The sequence below is a fragment of the Nicotiana attenuata genome, chromosome 6 (genome assembly GCF_001879085.1).
Source record: "Nicotiana attenuata strain UT chromosome 6, NIATTr2, whole genome shotgun sequence".
Classification (NCBI taxonomy): Eukaryota; Viridiplantae; Streptophyta; class Magnoliopsida; order Solanales; family Solanaceae; genus Nicotiana; species Nicotiana attenuata.
Window position 1 is genome coordinate 97,160,538 of NC_031994.1, and position 21,000 is coordinate 97,181,537.

The 21,000-nt window shown below is 35.7% G+C and overlaps 4 protein-coding genes across 4 annotated transcripts; 2 read left to right on the top strand and 2 right to left on the bottom strand.

The window, feature by feature from the left end:
* On the top strand, nt 745–2,880 carry LOC109227539 (multiple organellar RNA editing factor 2, chloroplastic-like). Its single transcript, XM_019392741.1, has 4 exons — nt 745–1,236; nt 1,451–1,548; nt 1,649–1,714; nt 2,488–2,880. Exons 1-4 carry the CDS (start codon nt 851–853, stop codon nt 2,628–2,630), a joined length of 693 nt encoding a protein of 230 aa, XP_019248286.1. The 5' UTR covers nt 745–850; the 3' UTR covers nt 2,631–2,880.
* On the top strand, nt 4,441–9,611 carry LOC109227540 (succinate--CoA ligase [ADP-forming] subunit beta, mitochondrial). The gene is made up of 12 exons (XM_019392742.1): nt 4,441–4,711; nt 5,418–5,528; nt 5,625–5,736; nt 6,388–6,452; nt 6,656–6,733; nt 7,645–7,719; nt 7,818–7,970; nt 8,114–8,248; nt 8,352–8,516; nt 8,716–8,838; nt 9,168–9,239; nt 9,327–9,611. The coding sequence occupies exons 1-12, from the start codon at nt 4,610–4,612 to the stop codon at nt 9,399–9,401; spliced, it is 1,266 nt and encodes a 421-aa protein (XP_019248287.1). The 5' UTR covers nt 4,441–4,609; the 3' UTR covers nt 9,402–9,611.
* LOC109227541 (CRIB domain-containing protein RIC6-like) lies at nt 9,910–12,197 on the bottom strand. Its single transcript, XM_019392743.1, has 4 exons — nt 11,924–12,197; nt 11,411–11,511; nt 11,173–11,269; nt 9,910–10,531 (listed from the first exon to the last, which is right to left on the bottom strand). The coding sequence occupies exons 1-4, from the start codon at nt 11,979–11,981 to the stop codon at nt 10,095–10,097; spliced, it is 693 nt and encodes a 230-aa protein (XP_019248288.1). The 5' UTR covers nt 11,982–12,197; the 3' UTR covers nt 9,910–10,094.
* Nucleotides 14,741–20,091, bottom strand: LOC109227542 (glycolipid transfer protein 1). The gene is made up of 7 exons (XM_019392744.1): nt 19,987–20,091; nt 18,603–18,732; nt 17,511–17,566; nt 16,793–16,923; nt 16,446–16,581; nt 15,597–15,728; nt 14,741–15,095 (listed from the first exon to the last, which is right to left on the bottom strand). The coding sequence occupies exons 2-7, from the start codon at nt 18,718–18,720 to the stop codon at nt 15,060–15,062; spliced, it is 609 nt and encodes a 202-aa protein (XP_019248289.1). The 5' UTR covers nt 18,721–18,732; nt 19,987–20,091; the 3' UTR covers nt 14,741–15,059.

The following is a 21,000-nucleotide window of genomic DNA, read 5'->3' on the forward strand; positions in this document are numbered from 1 at the left end:
GGTATATACTACCATTGAGGCATGAAATACGCTATTTATGTTTTTCCTCTCTCTTAGACAGCTAGACATACCTATTTTTAAGGTGATTGTCGTTACTATATTTATGAATACATGTGAATACATGTGCGTACAGCTGGATTGCCCTGATATTTGGCACTTTTTCTGCTGTATTCATGAATACAGCAGAGCGAATACATGTGAATACATGCGCGTACAGTTGGACTGCCCTGATTTTAGGCGTTTTTTGCTGCTGTATTCATGACTACATGGTGCGAATACAACATCGCGAATACATGTGAATACACGCGCGTACAGCTGGACTGCCCTGATTTTAGGCTTTTTATTTTTATTTTGTATTCATGAATCATGACGCTAATACATGTGAATACATACGCGTACAGCTGGACTACCCCTGATTTTTAGGCACTTTTTGCTGCTGTATTCATGAATACAACAACGCGAATACACTAGCGTAACAACTGAATAGTAGCTATAAGAAGTAATTATATATATGATAGCCATAAAAAGTTAATAGCCACTAAACAATAGTGCTTTCTGAAAATTCCTCATTCATTATCTACAGAATTTCAAATCTTGGGGGTACTAATCTTCAAGAATTGCTCGATTATTTGGAGAAAAAACAAATATTTTGCCCAAATGGGCTTTTTCCTAGGGCTGGCCCAACTAGCTGTCTGGCTCGGTCCATACATTTCCAAAAGTACTTCTCTATTCTTTCGGAGATATTTTCCAATTTCGTCATCTGTTTGTTAAACCCACAAAACCCCCCTCATCTTCAACCCACTCCCTTATCCTCCCCGAGGACCCCGACACACTACAAACTCTGATCACTATGGCGGGCACAACATCCACTGCATTCCGTGCTACCTCGCCAGCTCTCCTCGACTTCGAACCTTTCTTCTGTAACCCAAAATTCATACCCGCAAATTTCCCCTTTCAAACCCGCTCCGCGCACTCCATTTCCCATTCCATCTGCGCCGTAGCTCCGGGTTCGGGTCGGATCAACACAACCAGATGCAAAGCCAATCGTTCCGCTTATTCTCCCCTTAATTCCGGGTCGAACTTCGGGGACCGCCCGCCCACTGAAATGGCTCCGCTTTTCCCCGGTTGTGATTACGAGCACTGGCTTATAGTTATGGATAAACCTGGAGGTGAAGGTGCTACTAAGCAGCAAATGATTGATTGTTATATTCAAACTTTAGCCAAAGTTGTCGGAAGGTAATTGTTGATGCTCTTTTTACTGTTTTGAATAAAAAACTTAATACTTTAAATATTTATATGAATTGTATTTGTAGTCTGGCCTTATAATTATTTTTATGCTGGATGTGCCGTTGATTTTCTGTAGCCATGTTTTTCTGGAGAAAAGAATAGTTAATTTCTGAGGCATGTGAACTACTGAATTCGAATTTTCTAATGAATTGGGATATTTTAGTGAAGAAGAGGCTAAGAAGAGGATATACAATGTTTCATGTGAAAGATACTTCGGTTTCGGATGCGAGATTGATGAGGAGACATCGAATAAGCTTGAAGGTCAGTGTTTGAATCATTTTAGATATTGCGTTAGCAAGATGCTAAGTTTACTTTTTATTAAAAATCTTAAACTTTGTGTTTTTTTTGGGAATCTGTATAGGTTTGCCTGGTGTTCTTTTTGTCCTTCCAGATTCATATGTTGACCCTGAGAACAAGGATTATGGAGGTACAGCTTTACCATTTCTATCCTAATATGCAAAAAATGAGCTTTTTCTCTCTAATTTCATTCGGTCTTTTCTACATTTGCACTACACATGTTAGGAGTTACTGTAGCTTTTGTCCGTGCTTGCTATCAGTCGATAGTATTTTTCATTCAAAAGCAACTATTTTTCTTAGCTAATATATGTGCTGAGGGTCTGCTGTTACTATGCTTATCTCAGCCGAGGGTCTATCCAAAACAACCTCTCTACTTGCACAAGGTAGGGGTAAGGTCTATGTACACACTGCCCTCCCTAGACCCCATTGGTGGGAATATATTGGGTATGTTGTTGTTGTTGTTTATTTGTGCTGTGGGTGTATCCTTCTAAAGTAGTACTAGCTAATTGGAGATCATGATAAAGCAAGATATATTCCTTTTGAGAAGCATCATGGTGATGGACCTCATAGTGATGATTTTTATTGGAAAGTTTGCTACTTTTTTAGGATGATGCGTAGGAAAGAAGTACTCAACCACTTTGCACAGTTATGGGCACGAGTGATACTTATTTCCATGTTTAATACCTTTAGCCTACTTCCTGGTTCCGCTTTTCATTCCTTTGTTTTTCCTTTTAAGTCCTTCCAGTTTTGCGCTAAAGATTGTGCAAGTAAATACAACTGACAAGAATTGAGCTTTTTCTTGTGATATTCTGTATAGCTATTGTGTTGGCGCCCTCTGTATCTCATCATTACATCTTTGACTTTAACCGAATATACATCTTTAACATCTTTTCTAACTTCCAGCTGAGCTATTTGTGAATGGAGAGATAGTTCAAAGGTCACCTGAAAGACAAAGAAGAGTGGAGCCAGTGCCCCAGAGGGCTCAAGACAGACCTAGATATAATGATCGAACACGTTATGTGAGGCGCCGTGAGAATTCACGGTGACAACTCACCTCTTTTATAATATGTATTCCTATTTTTATGTATCTTGGTTGGGGGGAAAAAGAGCCCCTATCATGAGAAGCAAAGGTAGTCAATGTCCTGTTGTTGCTTTCATAAGCTCTATTGTTATGGGACATCAGTGATTTAGCTGAAACGTTGAAAAGATTGGGCACTTAATTGTCAGTAATGTCTCAAGCAAGTTCTTTCATCTGTAAAATTTTACAAGTATATTTTATTTGTGATGTACTGTTCCTAGACTGTTGGCAAAACCTCACAAAGCTGATGACCTTTCGGAGAATCTATGAAATGGCGCAGGTGCTAGTACATCTGATACTTTTTAATTGGATCGCCACACGGCATAACAAAGAATTATCTCGGATCTTGATCAAGGTATTGATGGGGATATTATAATCTCGCCGAAAACAATATGATACGATGAGATAGGATGCAATAGAAATGGCATGTTTGTATTGTTCTTGTAGAACAAACAAATGCAAATGTTAGCCATATGTTCCTGTCGAGCACATTACTTTGACGGAAAGGAGAGAAAATCATGAGTATTTGGATACTCCTTTATACGTAATTCATTCCAAAGTCCGTTTCTTCCATCACATCTATTTTAGTTATTCACATAAGGAACACAAGTGGAAAAAAGAAAGAAAAAAAAAAGCATAGGGAAAATTAAGTAATTTGTAAATAATGCGACTTGCCTCTTTACCTTTACAAAGGTAGGGGTAATATTTGCATGCGCTCAATTTTGTGGGACTACACCAAGTTTGTTGTTATATAAATAATGCGATGCAGATCATAACTTTGAGTTGGATTAAGTGGGCGTTTGGACATAAGTTTTGTAAAATTCCAAAAAAGGTGAAAAAAATTTCAAGTGAAAATGATATTTGAAATTTAGTGGGCGTTTGGGCATAAGAATTGCAAAATTCTGAAAAAAGAGTAATTTTTTTTTCAAGTGAAAATGGTATTAGAAAATTAGAGTTGTGTTTGGACAAAGAATATAATTTTGATTTTTTTGAAGTTTTGTGACTGATCTGAGTGAAAATTTTGAAAAATAGCTTTTTGGAGTTTTTCAAATTTTCGAAAAATTCCAAAATGCATCTTCAAGTAAACATTGGAAATTTTATGAACAAACGCCGATTTCGAAAAAAAGTAAAAAATTTCTTATGTCCAAACGGGCTTTATAGTTGTGTTTGGACATGAATAGAATTTTGTTTGTGAGTGATTTGAGTGAAAATTTTAGAAAACAATCTTTTGGAGTTTTTCAGATTTTCGAAAATTTCTAAAATGCATCTTGGAGTGAAAATTAAAAATTTTATGAACAAACGCTGATTTCGAAAAAAAGTAAACCTTTTTTTGGAAAAAAGGAAAAAATTTCTTATGTCCAAACAGGCTCTAAGTAACATGCCTAAAAACGAAAAATTGATATTTGATTCAACTTTAAAATAAAAATAAGGTGCTCAAGGAAGAATTACTTCTCCTTTCTTTCCCCATGAAGATAATTATATCTTTTATCTCGAATTATTTGACCTTTGGCTTATGCAATCTAATAAAGGTAAATACTTACCCACACCGGTTTACACCAAACTATATTAACTCACTATAATTAATTAATTTAATTAGATGAGAATGCATATAATTTATTATGGTTAAATGATTGAAGTTCATATGCAAGATACATGTCATATATCTATAGGTTTGGTATAAACAAGCGGGTAAGTTTTTACCTCTAATAAATCAAACTAAATCATTTTCTCTTAAATTAGAATTTAGCTATTACTCAGAAACTACAAATTATATTCCTTTTAATCTAAAGAAGGTGCAGCCCAGGGAATAATCAACGGGGAAAGAAAACCAAAAACAAGTTGGTCAGAAAAAGTATACTACGACCTTTTTTTTCGCTTCAGACTTTTGCTTCAGTATTAGGGTTTCGATTCCATTGTACATTTCGATCGCGTAGAGGATCTGAAAAAATGGTTAGAGGAATGCTGCGCAAAGTTGCCAATCAGTCTCTCTCAGTCGCCGGAAAATGGCAGCAGCAACAGCTCCGCCGCCTCAACATCCACGAGTATCAGGTCACTTCCCTTCCCTCTATCTGTAAAGCGAGATGTTTTTAATCTATAAATTAAATCAACTAAGCTTTAATCCCAAACTAGTTAGAGTGAATCCTCTGTGTATATATATTCTGCTTAATTTGGACATATTTCATTATAATTCCAAATAATTTTTGTTTTTTTTTGTGACTTTTTCAAATCGAGATGTAAAATAGAGATCATTTGTAGCTGAGAACTCCGCTATTTCGAGAGGAGAGGCTTGTGATGTTTTGAATTAGTAGATGCAGAGTTTTGAATCTAGTACAAATTCATAATTTTTTTGAAAGAAAAATGTTCATGTAGAAATATAGAGTTCAAGCCAACATGCAATATTTGCGCATTGAGCTATAATCTTTGTACACCATCAGGTTGAATTGACCTAAAATAATACGTAAGTCTTCATAACAAACCTGATATAGCAACTTGAGAAATAAACTGATAACCTACTATAACCAGTTAAATTGTAGTGATGGAGTAAAATTTCATATACGCTGTCGCTGCATATAACTTAAATCCTTATTTTTTTATTGTTCAAGTATAGATATATAAAGTTCAAGCCTACCGGCCACTACTAACATATCATATTCGCCACAGTTCTGAAAATGCAGTGTGGAACTTTTTATCATCAACTAATGGTGCAGATTTTTCATGATATATGGTTTTGAAGTTTTGCTTGATATGATATTAGGGAGCTGAGTTGATGGGCAAATATGGGATCAATGTGCCGAAAGGTGTTGCTGTTGCTTCCCTTAGTGAAGTGAAAAAAGCAATTCAAGACGTGTTCCCCAACCAAAACGAGGTAATTCAAAAAGCAGTATCTGTTGTAAAATCTGATCTCCTTGCTACAGCTAAGGGTAAGGTAAATGCTTTCTAATTTTCGCTTTTGGTGATGCAGGTGGTTGTTAAATCACAAGTCCTTGCCGGTGGACGTGGCCTTGGAACGTTCAAAAATGGATTTCAGGGTGGTGTTCATATTGTCAAGGTTGATCAGGCTGAAGAGATTGCCGGTACTGAAGATCATCCTCTACTAGATTTTTGTAGAATAATTTCATTAACGGGAATGAAATGAAGTTGCTTCTGTGCGAGTTATAGTTGTATCATTAGGTTTTGTCAACTGTCCGAGATATCTAGCATGATGTTGCTTGTCGGAAATGAACGGACGACTGTGCTCGACTTGATAATAATTTTTTCATGCAAAGCAGCTAGGAACACTACTCTTGAGATCTTAAGAGGTTCTTCAGCAGCCATAGCATTATTTTGCTGTTGGGGCTCAATTATATAGTTTTAAACTTTTCTGGTGGCATTTGTGCTTCTGATGTTCGTTTATCCTTGTATTTGACACTGATCTATGGGCATCTTTGGTTGAAACGGAAAACTAGTTAAGAGATGGACCTTCAATTTGTCCCGGGTGGGAGAGGGCACTGAAGGCCTTAAGGACATGTGCTTTCTATCCTAAAGGAGTTTGCTGGACTTTTGAAATGGGCAAAATCAAAATTGTTTTGCAGGATTTTAATAGGCCATAACATTTTTATTCTTGCTAGGATATGCTTTTCCTGTCCCTATAGTTTATTATTACCACTGTCAAGTTACTTTTTTTTCTTTGTTATGGTTTTACATATTTTTTTAATGAACAAATTGTCAATGCCTTTTGGTTTCAGCTAAAATGCTTGGACAGATACTTGTTACTAAACAAACTGGAGCTCAAGGGAAAGTTGTCAGCAAGGTTTGGATTTTTTATTGACATTTTTTTTCTTCAAAGGCATTTTAAGTGATGTCATTTGTTGATGATGATAATTACAAGTTCATTTAATTTTATCAGAAACTCGTAATTACTGATTGTGATCAAATGATGATACTCTAATTCTACTATCAGCACTCAGTAAGATACACAGATTTTCTGATGCTCTGTTACCTAATTGATTGCAGGTTTACCTATGTGAAAAGATGTCCTTGGTTAATGAAATGTACTTTTCAATCATACTTGATCGTGCAACTGCTGGTCCTGTAAGTTCCAAAACTTGCCGGGGCACTTCAGTGCCCACTTAAATATTGTTATTGAAGTGCCCACTTAAATATTGTTAACATATATTCAGAATTTATATCCCTGTCCAGTGTCCCGCCAACCTCACTTTTTATTTATAAATTTTCATCACACCCTGTGATACCCCCAAAAGAGATTAAAGGAGAAAAGGAGTGAAAGAAGAGGAAAATGAAGGAGTTTCTCTGTCCACCTATATTAGTCTTTGTTTTCAATGTTCTCTTAAGTAGTAATTCATTTGTGATTGATTGCACGAGTATCTTTCCAATGTCCTGGTCTAAAAGAAGAGTATCTGCCCCGAATGTATTGATTCTATTGAATGAAACCCAAATTAGAAACATGTACTGCAGTGTCTAGTGTCTGTTCTATGAGTGGAGTAGCTCAATGTTGCTTAACTGATTCGTGCAGCTAACAGTAATCATGCTTGTGTCCTTATTTAGTGCTGATTCGAATGACCTTGATGTCTAGACATGAACGAGTTTGGATTCTTTGAAAGAATTCACTCTTATTTCTAATTGAACAATTATAAGGTATACTTGCTATTCACCTTGGCGTTAGGACGACCTTATGAAAGCATCTGATTGGTAATTAGAGAACTCGTCTGCTTTCATAATTTTTTATGTTCTATGAAGGTCAGGCAAAATGTCAATTCTTCAACTTTTAAGAGTAATTCTATAATCCTGGAAACAACTTATTCAAATAGAGTTCCCTCATTAATTGAATGTTTATGGGGAAGGTGTTGGGGCCTGAAAGCCTAACCCAAAGTTGTTGTACTTTATTAGTAATCTTGATCATGTATTGGATATCCGAAATCACATTTAAATTTTTAGTTGATCTAAGGCTGTGAAGCTGCTTGCTGTTGCTTTCTTTATTGCAGCTCATTATTGCTTGTCGAAAGGGTGGAACCAGCATTGAAGACCTCGCAGAAAAATTCCCCGACATGATTATAAAGGTTTAACTTTTTCTTTCAATATTCATCCAAGCTTTAGGAATTTCTTTTGATGCTATCGTTGTCAACTGATAAACGTTCTCTATATCTGTATTTTCCAGGTTCCAATTGATGTTTTCAAAGGAATCAGTGATGAAGATGCTGCAAAGGTTGTTGATGGTTTGGCTCCAAAAGTAGCTGACAGAAACGATTCAATTGAACAAGTGAAAAAGTTATACCAACTTTTCTGTGAATCTGACTGCACAATGTTAGAGGTGAGCATTTTCATCATTTGTTCAGAAGCACCTTCAAGAGACTTAGCTAAATGTTCCAGAGGTTAATAGTTTTTAGCAAGCATGGCATTAGGAAAAAAATTTCTTCCTATTTATACCTAAATTTAGACTTTTTGTCTGGGCAGATCAACCCCCTTGCGGAAACATCTGATAACAAGCTGGTAGCTGCAGATGCAAAGCTCAATTTTGATGATAATGCTGCTTACCGTCAGAAGGAAATCTTTTCTCTTCGTGATTCTTCACAAGAGGACCCTCGTGAGGTATTCCTTAAGCTTTCTTTATTTGAATGTCACTGAAGCGCTAACCTTTCATCCTCGATGCAACTATGTACAAGCTTTCAGTCTACCCTGGTTAACTCCTCAGGTTGCTGCTGCCAAAGCGGATTTAAATTATATTGGCTTGGATGGAGAAATTGGTTGCATGGTTAATGGTGCTGGATTGGCAATGGCTACCATGGATATAATTAAGCTCCATGGGGGAACTCCAGCCAATTTTCTAGATGTGGGTGGAAATGCTACTGAAGGCCAGGTATACATGGTTTCTTGATAATACATGTGAAGAACAGTTGTTTTTGTTGCTCATTTGCATTTTCCAGCTTTTCTTTTTGTTAGAACTGAACAAGTGTCTTTTTAGAGTGAAGTCTCATTTTTTGTCTTAATGATGTGTTAAAATGTTGAAAGCTTTGGAGTCCACAAAAAGTTGAATTTCTCTCTTGTACCTGGAGTAGGTTGTGGAGGCCTTCAAAATTTTGACTGCAGATGAGAAGGTGAAAGCAATTTTGGTGAACATCTTTGGAGGAATAATGAAGTGTGATGTGATAGCCAGTGGTATTGTTAATGCTGCCAAACAGGTTAGTATTGTTTTTTCTCTGATTATGTGAGGGTTTTGTTTGCCCAACAAGTTCTCTCTGTTTTGTCCCATTTATCTGACACCTCCTCTACTCACCTCTCTGTTCCTTTTGAGTAAGAATTCTATTCTGTTCGCTCTAAAAGTTTCACTTCTCGCCCCATTCCTTTATGAAAGAAAAGATATGGAGAAACGAAAACAAAGAAATGTTAAAAGGATAATTGTGTCGATGGTTCTACTTATTAACCCAAAAAAGTGTTAATGGTTCAACTTTATCCTTCTGCAATTAGTCTCTGTGCGTAGTGTGCTGATTCTTATGTGTTTGTGGTTAAGGTTCAACTGAAAGTGCCTGTGGTTGTTCGTCTGGAAGGCACCAATGTTGAACAAGGGAAGAGAATTCTGAAGGTAAATTGCGAACTTTGTCCTCTGGGCATGAAATTTGCTCCAGTTTCAAGTAGTAATTACTTTCTTCCCTGGTTTGTCTTTGTGCAGGAAAGTGGCATGACATTGATAACTGCCGAGGATTTAGATGATGCGGCTGAAAAAGCTGTCAAAGCCTTAGCCTAGTTGAAAGAACAAAAAAGATACAGTAACAAAATTTGTTATAATTCTAATTTGTAAGCCTTTTGGTTGGCTCCCTTTTTTGCCAAGAAAGATCTGAAATGTGCAATTCTTGATTTTACAATAAAACACTGAACTTCACTTTTTGCTAAGACTTGGAATAATCTTGGTGCTTCCTTCTATTAATATATCATTGGTATTCTGACCCAGCTTTCACACACCTGGATTAATGCAACAGTAGTATTAGCTATCTTTCACAAGAACATGTTCTAATATTGGAAGTGTGTGTATATATAGATGAACACTCATTAGTGCAATGTATTTAAGATTTTGTAGTGTTTAAAATAATCTCTCCAGGTAGGGGTAAGGTCTGCGTACGCACTGCCCTCCCCAAACTCTACTTGTGGGAATTCACTAGATTGTAGTTCTTTTTGTTGTGTTTTAAATAAACAAAATATACATATATAAGATTTAACATCTTTCCCTTCCCTATATTCTAAAAAGAGATTTTACATTAAAAAAAGAATCTGTATAAAGAACAAGGTATGTAAAGGTTAAATCGTACATAGTCTATGAACACGTAAATACAACTTGTTGAGGTTTCCAAACATGTATGGAGTACTAAGCTATCAAAAAAGAGAAAAGATAAAACGCATTTGAGTACTACATTTTTTATTTTATTTTTTTTCTTGTGTTTTGTTATGAAATGATGCCTTCACTGTTTCTCGTATCCTGTATTGACGCTTCAGATCCCTTGTCGGGTCTCGACCCGTGATCCGATGGTGGTGCTGTACTAGAAGAAGAAGTGCCTTTAGACTTCGACGATCGGGATCCGGCAGCAGAACCGCCGGGGACGGATTCCTTGGACTTCTTCCGCCGTGACTTTTTAGGGATGTCCGGGATGTCTCTCGCCGGAGATTCGGAACCGGCAGCTGAATCTAGGTTGACTTGTCGGCCGTGTTTGGAACCGTCAGTAGAGTCTTTCCGACGGTGTCGCCGGGACTTGGAAGACTCTCTCTTGGGACAATCAGTGCCACCGTTTTCTTTAGAAGAATGACGCCGTGATGACTTTGGTGGTTGTTCTGATTGATCTCCGGCGGAAGCAGAATTTGCATTTCTGGACCTTCGGTTTGAATCTGCAATTTCATTATATTGCTCGGATCAGAATGAATTATAATAGAAACATGCAATCCATGCACGGGCATAATCATAGGCCATCGAGTATTGTTGCTACCACTTTTTCGTGACACTGACAAATGAAGTAGGATGATCTCTAAGAGACGAGAAATCTAATTTGGCCGAGATAAAAAACAACTGATTTCTTTTTATCTACCTAAATTTTGGTCGGCAAAATTATTTGATATTTTTACTAGTAGAATGTATAGCAAATATTCCATGACTTAAACAAGCTCCATGCAGGCGTTATTAAATAAATAACCCATCATGCCCCCTCACAAGCAATATCTCTGCTAGGAATATTTTACTAAGCATACTTGAAGGGGAGCCTTGGAGGTTGGAGCAACGATAAAATAGTTTCCGTGTGACCTTTAGATTACAGATTCGAGCCGTGGAAGTAGCCACTAATGCTTGCATTAGGATAGGTTGTTTATGTCATACTCTTGGAGTGTCCTTCCTTGGATCCTGCGTGAACGGTGAATGAGGGATACTTTGTGCACCAGTCTGCCTTTGCTAAGCGTACTTATTTGGATATAATGAATTGTTCAGAGCAGGTATTAATTGGATTAAAGGTGATAGCATAAGTGAAGGGTTGACAAACCTTCAGAAACCCATTTTATTTCAGGATTCTCTTTATGATCTCCTGGAGGAACCAAAGGAGCTGACTGAAATTGTCCTGGTCCATTGAATTCTTTCATCTGCACATTTTACCACAATAACATGTAAGCCAAAGCGGATCTCAGGTCAATTCTGTGATTTCAATTGAATTTATTACTTTCGATTTAAGCGATATGTACCTATATACCGACCCTATTCCTAAGTTGAAAAAGAATTATTACCCAGCTTGGATTATCTGTTGATGGTCCATCCCATCCTATATGGGCAACATGCTTTACATCTGTGGGAAAACCAATCTGCATTTCTTTTTCTTTCTCCTCATCTGCACCAACATACAAATAATAATAATTTTATATATAAATACGTGTATGTATATTGTGTATAGATTGGTGATGGGGTGAGCGTAAAATTCTAACAATCTCACAACACTATATCAGCATTTTGTTTTCCCGATTTAACCATCTGATATATGAAGCTTCTTGACCCAATTAGTTCTGATTCACGTCGAATAGGTCCACTAAGGAGGTAAAAGTATTCTCAGTCTGGGAATCGGATATAAATTCTCTTTATTTGATTACACTATGTTCATTTTGTATTAACATAATTCATCACAGTTAAAATAGTTTTGTAATTATAGTCAATCTATTGCAATCCTCCTTATCCGATAAACATTTCCAACAAAATAAAGGTGGAGAAAAATGAAAAAACTGATAGAATGAATGATCATTCCTCACCAAATATTTGAGAAATGTAATGAAGGCCTTTTAGAAGGCCTTTCACCTTCGTAGACATCCTCAGCTGCCAATTTTTGCTTTTAGGTCTTAAGATTTACAAACCTTTCTTCAGTAGAAAGGAAGAAAGTAAATGAAACTCGTAGATTTAGCAATTCATGCAAAGGAGAATTTAGTATTATTCAGAATTAACGAAAGAACTTTGAATTTGGATACAGAAACTCAAAAATAAAAAATAATTTCAAGAAAATGGACTCAAACCCTCAAAATTTTTAGGTTTGACTCCTCTCTAATGAATCACAACGCAAAATGCTGTTAAAGCGTTTCTTTCATCCATTTAATGGCAATGAATTGCTGGACATTACTAACCAGACACATGTCGTATATTTAGGGATTAGAAACAAATTTTGTTCCTTTTCATTTAATAAAGAAAACTCATTAATTTTCAGTTTCGCCTCTATAAATTCTTGGGAAACTTACACAAATGTCCCATATAAATCTCAATTTAACAACCTCTAGCCATTAGTCATAGACTTATCAAAACTAGCCAATAAAAATTAAAAATCCAAATAATAGGGTTCTTTCTATCAAAGAATCACATGTAAAAATCACCTTCCATATTTTTAAGCGTGATTAGCAACATTAGATACAAGACGGAAAGAAAATTTCATGGACGGGGTAGCAAATAAGGTGATAAAATATAAGATCTATACAATATTCCAAAAATCTAAACAAAACAGGAACTTTTTCAATGGGTATAGTTGAAATTCATTGAAAATATATAGATAAGTCAATATACAAAATTTGAGGAAGACTGGAGGTGATTTGGACTAGTTTTGTATCAAAATTCTTAATGAAATCGAGTTCAAAAAAGTCTTCTGCGACACATGTATCAAACATGTATCACACATGTATCTCACACACAGGTATACATGGATATACACGCGATACACAATTGATACAAATATGATACATATGTGATACACAAATGATACACGTATCATTTTTTTTCATGTTCAGCTTTTACTTCGAATTTTCAATTCAAACCACCTCAAAACTTCAGCAAATCATCCCAAAAATGAGATTCAAGCTCCTTAAGTTGTGCCCAATCTATTCTAATAACACCCACTCAAAACAAAGCAAAAATTTAATATTTTTTTGCTACAAATAGCTAATTGGCTAATATTAGTAATATTTTATCAATTGGCCAATTTTTGTAATGAGCTACTTATAAATGGACATAGCTTCTAATTTCCCTAAATTCTTTGGTCTTTTGATTTTAATTTTGTTGTCAATTTTTGTCGGATCAAATGCTGCAAATAAAATATTAAAGGGTAAAGGTGGAATTTCGACCATTAGGCTATAATTCTAATCCTACCCGTTTGTGCAGGGGCGGCCCGACAAATTTTGTGACCTAAAGCCAAACTTTATGAGGGGCCTTAACTTTTTAATTTTTTATTATTATTTATTTGAAGTCTATTTTTTTTAAGTTTTTCTTAGATACAAAGTTATTTAATTTTCTTATAATCAATAACTCCTAATAAGTATTTCTCAATTGACATTATAGCTAATCCACTTAACCTTTCTTGTGACATTGTTGTTCTTAGGTAAGATTTTATCAATTTTAATTTTGAAAACTTCTTTCCGCTGAAGCAATGGTAACTTGAGTTATGAACATTATTCCATAAGTAATTTAGGCATTTGGAAAAGAATTAGATCTTTTTATTTGATAAGTGTATCAATTAAACTGTTATCTTCTAATTGTACTATTTTTCTCAACACTTCTAATTCAGAAAATAAATCTAAACCGTCAATATCGAATTGATTATTATGCTTTAAGGAACATTCAAGATTAAGGCAATATTTTTTCAAATTTCCAACATCTAGTGATTTTAGTTTTTACTGCCAAATAGCAAATCAAAAATATTTTCATATGCTTCGAATTGTTCAAATCTATTTTGAAGTGAAAAAATAACCTTGTCTATTATGTATAAAAGTAATTAACTCTAAAGGACTCTTCGAAAGATTTTGAGATTTCATTATCAACATTTGCATCAAATTGTTACTTCCTATATATCACACGTTTCTTACGAAATTCGGGTTCAATATTCATTTTAAGTGCAATTTCCTTAGTAGAAATCATAGCAGTTGCAAATCTTTCTTCTCTATATTTATTAGAAGGAAATCAAACTTTTTCACTTTACGGAACTCTTTTTTAGACGTATACACAGTCTATTAGGTGCAACAAAAAATGAGGCCCCCACAAATATGAGGCCTAAAGCGGTTGCTTTACTTGCTTTATGGAAGGGCCACCCCTGCGTTTGTGTTATAATTTAGGCAGAGTTAAAAGGAACAATAATAATAATAATAATAATAATAATAATAATAATAATAATAATAATAATAACAATAATAGATCAATTAACAATGTTTTGGCAATCTTAATCCATCCTATAATCCTATGCCTTCATTGGTTAGGCTCGAGAAGTTTATTTAATACGGAAATTGTGATATCATTATTTTAGTTTCCTTTAGACGGTGGTGTCCAAACTAACTTGCATACATCTGACTATTTCATAGAATGCGTGCTACCTCTCACCAGCTCAAGTACCGAGTAACTATACCCACCAGAACTGTCTCTGCTGGAATTGAAAATTTTGAAATTTTTCCCATAGTTCACTTTACCCGCTACATTGGTCGCTAGGCTACACCCTTAAGTATTGGTTACTTTAGCCATATATGGGTTTGTATTTTTCTATAAGTAGCTGTACAATCTTAATATGTTGAAATAGGACAGCAAACTTGTAATTTACACGAATGAATAGAACTATGCGGTAATAATACTTTACTGAACGATACATTCACTTGAAGTCCTTAAACATGTAAAATCACAAGAGGTGATCATGATCTGGAAAATGAAATTAAATATTTGAGTCAAAACACTATTCTCCAGAATTACTTATTGCCCTCAATCCAGTTCCTTCAATTTTAAGTTACAAACCAATGTCCTCCGACAAGAAAGTTCATGTCTGATGCTATATCTACTCATGGTACAACAGGATAAAGCAGAAGTATGGTTGTTTCAGAAGTTTCTCACAGTGTGGATGAATCTCAACTGAGTTGCAAACTTCCTTTAGACTTAAGATGCTTTCAGATCATCCATTCCTACGCTGGCCTGCAATGGCAACAATGGTAAACAAATTTTACTGTCACCGTTTATATTCCCTGGATTGAAATGCAAGAAAACATGATACTAGAGGCCCTTCAGCTATTCCACTAGTTAATCAGTCCTGCAGTGAAAATTGAAGACAACTAGCTATACCGATTTGAGAAGTTTGTTTTGAACTTACCATCGAGTTTGTTTTGAACTTACCATCGAACCTATATCTCCTCTTAGTTATTGGTTCACAATTAAATATTTATACATACTTAATGAATTTCCTAATATAAATACAGGAAAAGCTACTCAGTCGGTCTGAACCCGTAGGCATACTCTAGCTCCACCCCTGGAAGCGGATCCAGGAACATCTAAAAGATCAATGTGTCGGAAAGTGGAGCAAGTTCTTTTTTCTTTTCGTTCTTTAGGTGGGGGTGGGAAAGAACAACTACAATAATGTAAGCCCAGGAAAAAATCCAAGCATCTATCTGATGAATATCCGCCAATAAAAAATCTTACCAAGAACTTGTGGTTCTCTTCGAGAAGCGGTGAGAAAGTAGTACAGAACTGTCCAATGTCACTGTCAATATCACCAGTCCCACATATTACATCCATAAATTTCTTCCTATCTGGAGCGAGCTTCATTGCCACCTGTAATTACAATCCAGTGTTGTTAGAGAGAGAGAGAGAGAGAGAGAGAGAGAGAGAGAGAGAGAGAGAGAGAGAGAGAGAGAGGGAGAGAGAGTTCAACTTCAAAAATAGCAATAAACAGAAACAGATGTCTGGCTGGTTGGTCATACTTCAGTTTAAATTTTAATAACAGAGTGAAAGCAAAAAAAAAAAGTAAAGTAAACTGCGACTTCCTCTCAAGCGCGAAATAAAAAACGTCCGAGTCGACAAGAGAAGAAAGCATTTTATAGAATAACTAATCCAACATGAATATGAGAGGAAATATAGAGAAAAAGGAGGATGGCAGAAAGATCAAAGTATTTTCCCCTATATAATATATCAGTAAAGTGCAGTTCACACCATTAGTCAGCAGCAGCATATAAGGTCACTGGGCTTAGACTAACATTCATATAGTAGGAAACAATACTGAAGCTAAATTGTGCATTTGACTGCCTATGACAGATCTTAAAACTATTACAGAAGAAAAGAATATACCGGTTAAGCAGATAATATTGGTAACTGGAAAACCAAATAACCCAACATGGATTTTCTTCTGCAAAGATCAATAGTAGCAACCACATTCCAAGACCAGAGAAAAGTAGAGTCTCATAGTTTGCATGGAAAGAAGTATGGGAAAAGATGCAACTGTTCCAGATCAATAGCACTAGCAGCGAAGTTCAGGGCATATGAAACAGTTACCGAAAAACTTGAACTCGCTAACCATCCATGAAACTTTTTCAAGGTCTTGCTGTAAGAATCAGAGCAAGCTTGTGACATCGCCCAGTCCCCATGCTCCAGTAAATTCCTAAACAGCTCCACCAAGAAATCCATAGCCCTAAAGACATAATGACAGATTCTTTTAATTGTAATTCAGTTGACCAGAATTCTAATGCATTGTAGAACAGCATGCATGTGAGAATTTGGACATGGATGCTGCTGAGTGATTTGTATGAGTAAACTCTGAGCATGGGAAAAGACATCATCGAGGAGATGAATAACTACCACAAAAGAGATCATGTAAAATGAGATGGAGAATTATTCTCAACCTTGTCAACCAAAGAAGACCATTTGTGCAACTGGAAGAGCCTTTTGCTGTCTTCGCTTCAACCTCTTCTTGCACCATGCTGTACAAATTCGTATATTTTGTTGGGTTTGACAAGTACTTGTTTTCTAACCTCTGCAGCATCAATATTCAATACCAGATTTTAGAAATGAAGCATCTACCAATTTCAAAAACAGAAAAAGAAAGATCGACTGGGTTTCCTTCAACCTCTTCTTGCACCATGCAGCAAGATAAGTGAATAGAAACCATTTGCATGGCATGGTTCAAGGATAAAGTGCCTAAGAATATGTATTTCCATAGTATAGGAAGTTAAAAACCAAGGTCGAGCTAGTTCAGTTGCCTGGCCAAATAAACTCATTGTTCTCAAGATAACTACTCTACAAACTGTGATAAAAGGCCATTAATTCAGACACGCTGGATTCCTGGAAACAATTATTCTAACATGGCTTTCCTGTTCATTCAGGGAAGGCAAGTGGTAGAGAGAAGGATCAAAAGAGAATATTATCCGGAATCCCCGAAATTAAATGAATTAATTAATGAGGGAGCATGAGAGGAAGAAAAGAGACTTTACTAGAAGAAATGTTGTGAACTCCAAACTCAAAAGCAATATTACCGAGTATTAGCAGGTAGAATTTGAGCAAAAGAAAATAAGCAAGCAAAACATCTGGAAATGTTCAGATAATTGGCAATGGGAGACTGACCGTTATATTTCCACCAATATCAGACTTGACCAATGCCATGGCAGCTCCAAACTTCTCTAGATTTGGATTAAAACAAAGGGATAATCAGTTAACATGCTTCCAGCATGCTTTTGAGATGTAGAAGACAAAACTGACAAAGCATGAGTTTTCAGCATGCTTTACAAAGGAAACTGACACGGGGTAAAGCTTTATGCAACATAGAAGAGAGAAGAAAAGAATATACTTTGACAAATTACCATTACATTTTCCGTAAGGAAGAGCCTGCATAAAATTCTATTCCCAAGTTTAAATTGCAACTAACATTTACGAGTAAAAGGAGTTTCCAGCTTGGCGTTTGCTTCAAAATTTTAACCAAAAAAGACTTGTTTTGGAAAGAAAAAAATCAAATTTTCTAACTTTTATCTTAAGCAAAAAAATGTTTTTCAGCCAAATACCAAGAAAGAAAAAGTTTTAGAGGTTTGTAAAGTTCTACAGTTCTGCAAAAGCTAAAAAGCTATTCTTTCTTGGTATTAGGTTCTAAAACAACTTTTGGAAAAAATTGAATTTTTTTGGTTGAAACTGTACTTCAAATTTTTTTTAACCAAAAACCACCTTTATGGTTTACCATATCAGCTTCTTCGAGCTTCATCTTGAAAGCTCAGGTGGTCAAAAATGCAAATGCCATCATATTATACTTCTTTTTAATGTTTAACTGCCATCAATATCATACTTGCCAAGATTGAAACATCATAAGGTAGATATTGCGACACCCTAATTTCTTTCATAAATTATAAGAGGGTTATGGTGAAATTTGATCAATATCATAACTGGATTTTATTGGGAAAATTAACATCAAGCATTAGATTGACAAAGCAAAAGAAAAAAAGGAAGGAGCTTATCCAGAGTATCTGATCTTGAGAATGAAATATCAGCACTACGAAGAAGCTTAAGCAAGACTCTTCATAAAATTAAAATACCATACTAATTTTTTTTGTTTACATTTGACTAGTCATGAAGAAGTCAAAGCAAAGGGGATCAGTGAAGCACTTGGATGTCAAATGAAACACAGGAGAACAGATTATAAACCCCAAGTAAAAGCACCAGATATAGTACCTATAATGGGTAAGATGTGTTTGCAGACATCTAAGAAAGGTTTGGTAAGCATTACTCCTTCCTCAGACTTGACATGTTTGATTCCTTCTAAAGCAGGGGCGAAGACTGTGCCTTCCATTCTTCTGCTTTACTGCATCAGTTTATAGCAACATAAAAGTTAAAATCCTAAGGAAGTACATTTACATGGAAATAGATCACTTATTAATCCAGTAATTTATCCAGCTATAGCGGAAAGCCTTGATAATAATGATGCTTAAAGATAATAAGACGTAAAACTTCTCTTATTGTTGAAGCTAAGGATGGGTAGCATCAACATATAGTCAAAAGAATTTGCAGAAGTTATCAAAAACTACACACTTAGATGCCAAGCCAACCAATTGGGATAATGACCAAAAAAATGAAAAATCTGAATTTATTAAGATAAAGGCAAAAATGAATGCCATTAAGAGTAAATTACCGCAAAGAGCAACCACAACGTAAAAAGAATCAGTTGTTGATAACCACTTTTGTAACAAAAATCCAAGTCAATCAAGACAATTAGAAATGACTACAGGCACGTCTATGCAATGGTTGTATCACTGCACAGTCCAAAGGCATATCCAAAATTTGAACTTTAAGGGTTTGGGATTCTAGGACAACGACCTCAAATGCTAGTAATTGAGTTCTGAATTTAACTTTTGTACAATATTTAGTGAATTTCTCAACTAGATTCTGCCGAACCCATATCTTAAAAAGCCTACATCAGCCCCTGGCACGCTTCTTTGTATACTGTAGTAATGAGTTCAAACTTAATATGAATAAAAATCTTTTTACACCTATGCAACTATAGATATCTTAGGCTGAGTCAAAACTAGTGGAGGCGCTTGATCCACCAATGGGCACTTCAAGCAACAACTGATGGTTCTAGCATAAACTGAATTCACAACCAAACAAACAAAAGCTCAGATCGCCCCATTACTTAGATCCCGATTATCAACTTGACTATCCATTAAACTTGGCTTCAGAATTTGGTTGATCAAATTCAATTATACTTCAACATCAGTCTACTCTAAAAACTTAAAAGATTTAAACAAAAAATATCTCACTTTAAAATTAACCGCATCAAATCAAACGGATAGTATGCAGAATCATAAACTACGAATGCACTTGTGTTCAGTGTTAATAGCACTCATACTGATCCAGGATCTAAAACCCGGTGGAAATATAATATATGCATGTTGGATCGGCCTTTCGACATGCCATCTAACTAAATGCATAAACAAATCAGACGAGATCTGCTTACAGAAATGTGAGATATGTCTTTGATTTTCAAATTGATTGAAATATACAAGTAATTGAATGAATCAAAGCTAGTTGAAGAATTGATATTTGATACAAAAGATACCTTGGTGAATATGCTCTTTCTCTAGATATTCGAGCTTCCGAAGAACGCTACTGTCAGTGAGTGAGGAACAAATGAACAAGCTTTGCTATTTATACTACAAGCTATATACGGACTATGAAGGATTCGGTGGTTGCGAAACGCAAGGTGCGGTGTCGTTTCAGCCTAAGCGAATCTGCTACTAGACTCAAATTGTTTGTTTTCCCGGTTTTAATTGCTACTAGTCAATTTTTTTTTTCTTTTCTTTTCTTCTTCTTTAGATAGGTCTTATTTTGTGCTAACTGAATTTGAAGAGTGCTGCAGGAATGAGTGTACTTTAAACGAATTGTGCTCAGAAAAATTGGCTAAGTATAGAAAAAGTACGGACCACACGATTTTAGATGCTACAGTAGAAGGCAACTGCAGCCTCACAAACTGAATGGGGAAAATACAAACTCTCTGAAGTTTGATCTGTCAGAGAACTAGACATTCTGCGGCCGCACACCAAATTATGTGGTCCGCAGTCAAACTCTGCGGTCGCACCACAATATGTGCATACCGCAGATCATCAAGGCAGCTGAGCCTCCAAGTAACGGAGTGCGGACCGCAGAAGGAATTCTGCGGCCGCACTCTTCCTTTGTTTTTCCAACGTCTGCCTGCTAGTATAAATAGTAGCCTTGGGCTAATGTACAAGGTTTTCCCTCTCTGAGCACTCTAAACTCTAACACTTTGAAATTTTCTGTTCGATCATCTGCCACACTCTACACACATCTGTTATCAGTTAGTTGCACTCGTTCATATCTGGTATGATCAATTTCTCATAGAACTTTTCAATTTTCTAGTTTAATTTACAATTTTTTCTTTTAGGTTAGTTTAGACCAATTGTTACTAGAAGTCAATTTTATATCCATGTGGGGTGTAAATTGTTTTGGGTAAACTCCTAACTGCAATTTGGGGAATTGGTATCTTGTTTATCATGTTTAATTGCTACTACCATGTCCAATTTGTGCATAAAATTGAAAACCTAAAAGACTCTGC

Excerpts from the sequence above, each read along its gene's own strand:
- LOC109227539 (XM_019392741.1), top strand. The coding sequence starts at position 851 with ATGGCGGGCACAACATCCACTGCATTCCGTGCTACCTCGCCAGCTCTC. Across the intron at positions 1,549-1,648 it reads GACATCGAATAAGCTTGAAG|GTTTGCCTGGTGTTCTTTTT; the intron begins GTCAGTGTTTGA and ends GAATCTGTATAG. Across the intron at positions 1,715-2,487 it reads TGAGAACAAGGATTATGGAG|CTGAGCTATTTGTGAATGGA; the intron begins GTACAGCTTTAC and ends TCTAACTTCCAG.
- LOC109227541 (XM_019392743.1), bottom strand. The coding sequence starts at position 11,981 with ATGTCTACGAAGGTGAAAGGCCTTCTAAAAGGCCTTCATTACATTTCT. Across the intron at positions 11,512-11,923 it reads TTACATTTCTCAAATATTTG|ATGAGGAGAAAGAAAAAGAA; the intron begins GTGAGGAATGAT and ends ATGTTGGTGCAG. Across the intron at positions 11,270-11,410 it reads CAACAGATAATCCAAGCTGG|ATGAAAGAATTCAATGGACC; the intron begins GTAATAATTCTT and ends TAAAATGTGCAG.
- LOC109227540 (XM_019392742.1), top strand. The coding sequence starts at position 4,610 with ATGGTTAGAGGAATGCTGCGCAAAGTTGCCAATCAGTCTCTCTCAGTC. Across the intron at positions 5,737-6,387 it reads TCAGGCTGAAGAGATTGCCG|CTAAAATGCTTGGACAGATA; the intron begins GTACTGAAGATC and ends TTTTGGTTTCAG. Across the intron at positions 6,734-7,644 it reads ATCGTGCAACTGCTGGTCCT|CTCATTATTGCTTGTCGAAA; the intron begins GTAAGTTCCAAA and ends TCTTTATTGCAG.
- LOC109227542 (XM_019392744.1), bottom strand. The coding sequence starts at position 18,720 with ATGGAAGGCACAGTCTTCGCCCCTGCTTTAGAAGGAATCAAACATGTC. Across the intron at positions 15,729-16,445 it reads TAGCGAGTTCAAGTTTTTCG|GTGGCAATGAAGCTCGCTCC; the intron begins GTAACTGTTTCA and ends TTGTAATTACAG. Across the intron at positions 15,096-15,596 it reads AAGAGAACCACAAGTTCTTG|GCCAGCGTAGGAATGGATGA; the intron begins GTAAGATTTTTT and ends TTGCCATTGCAG.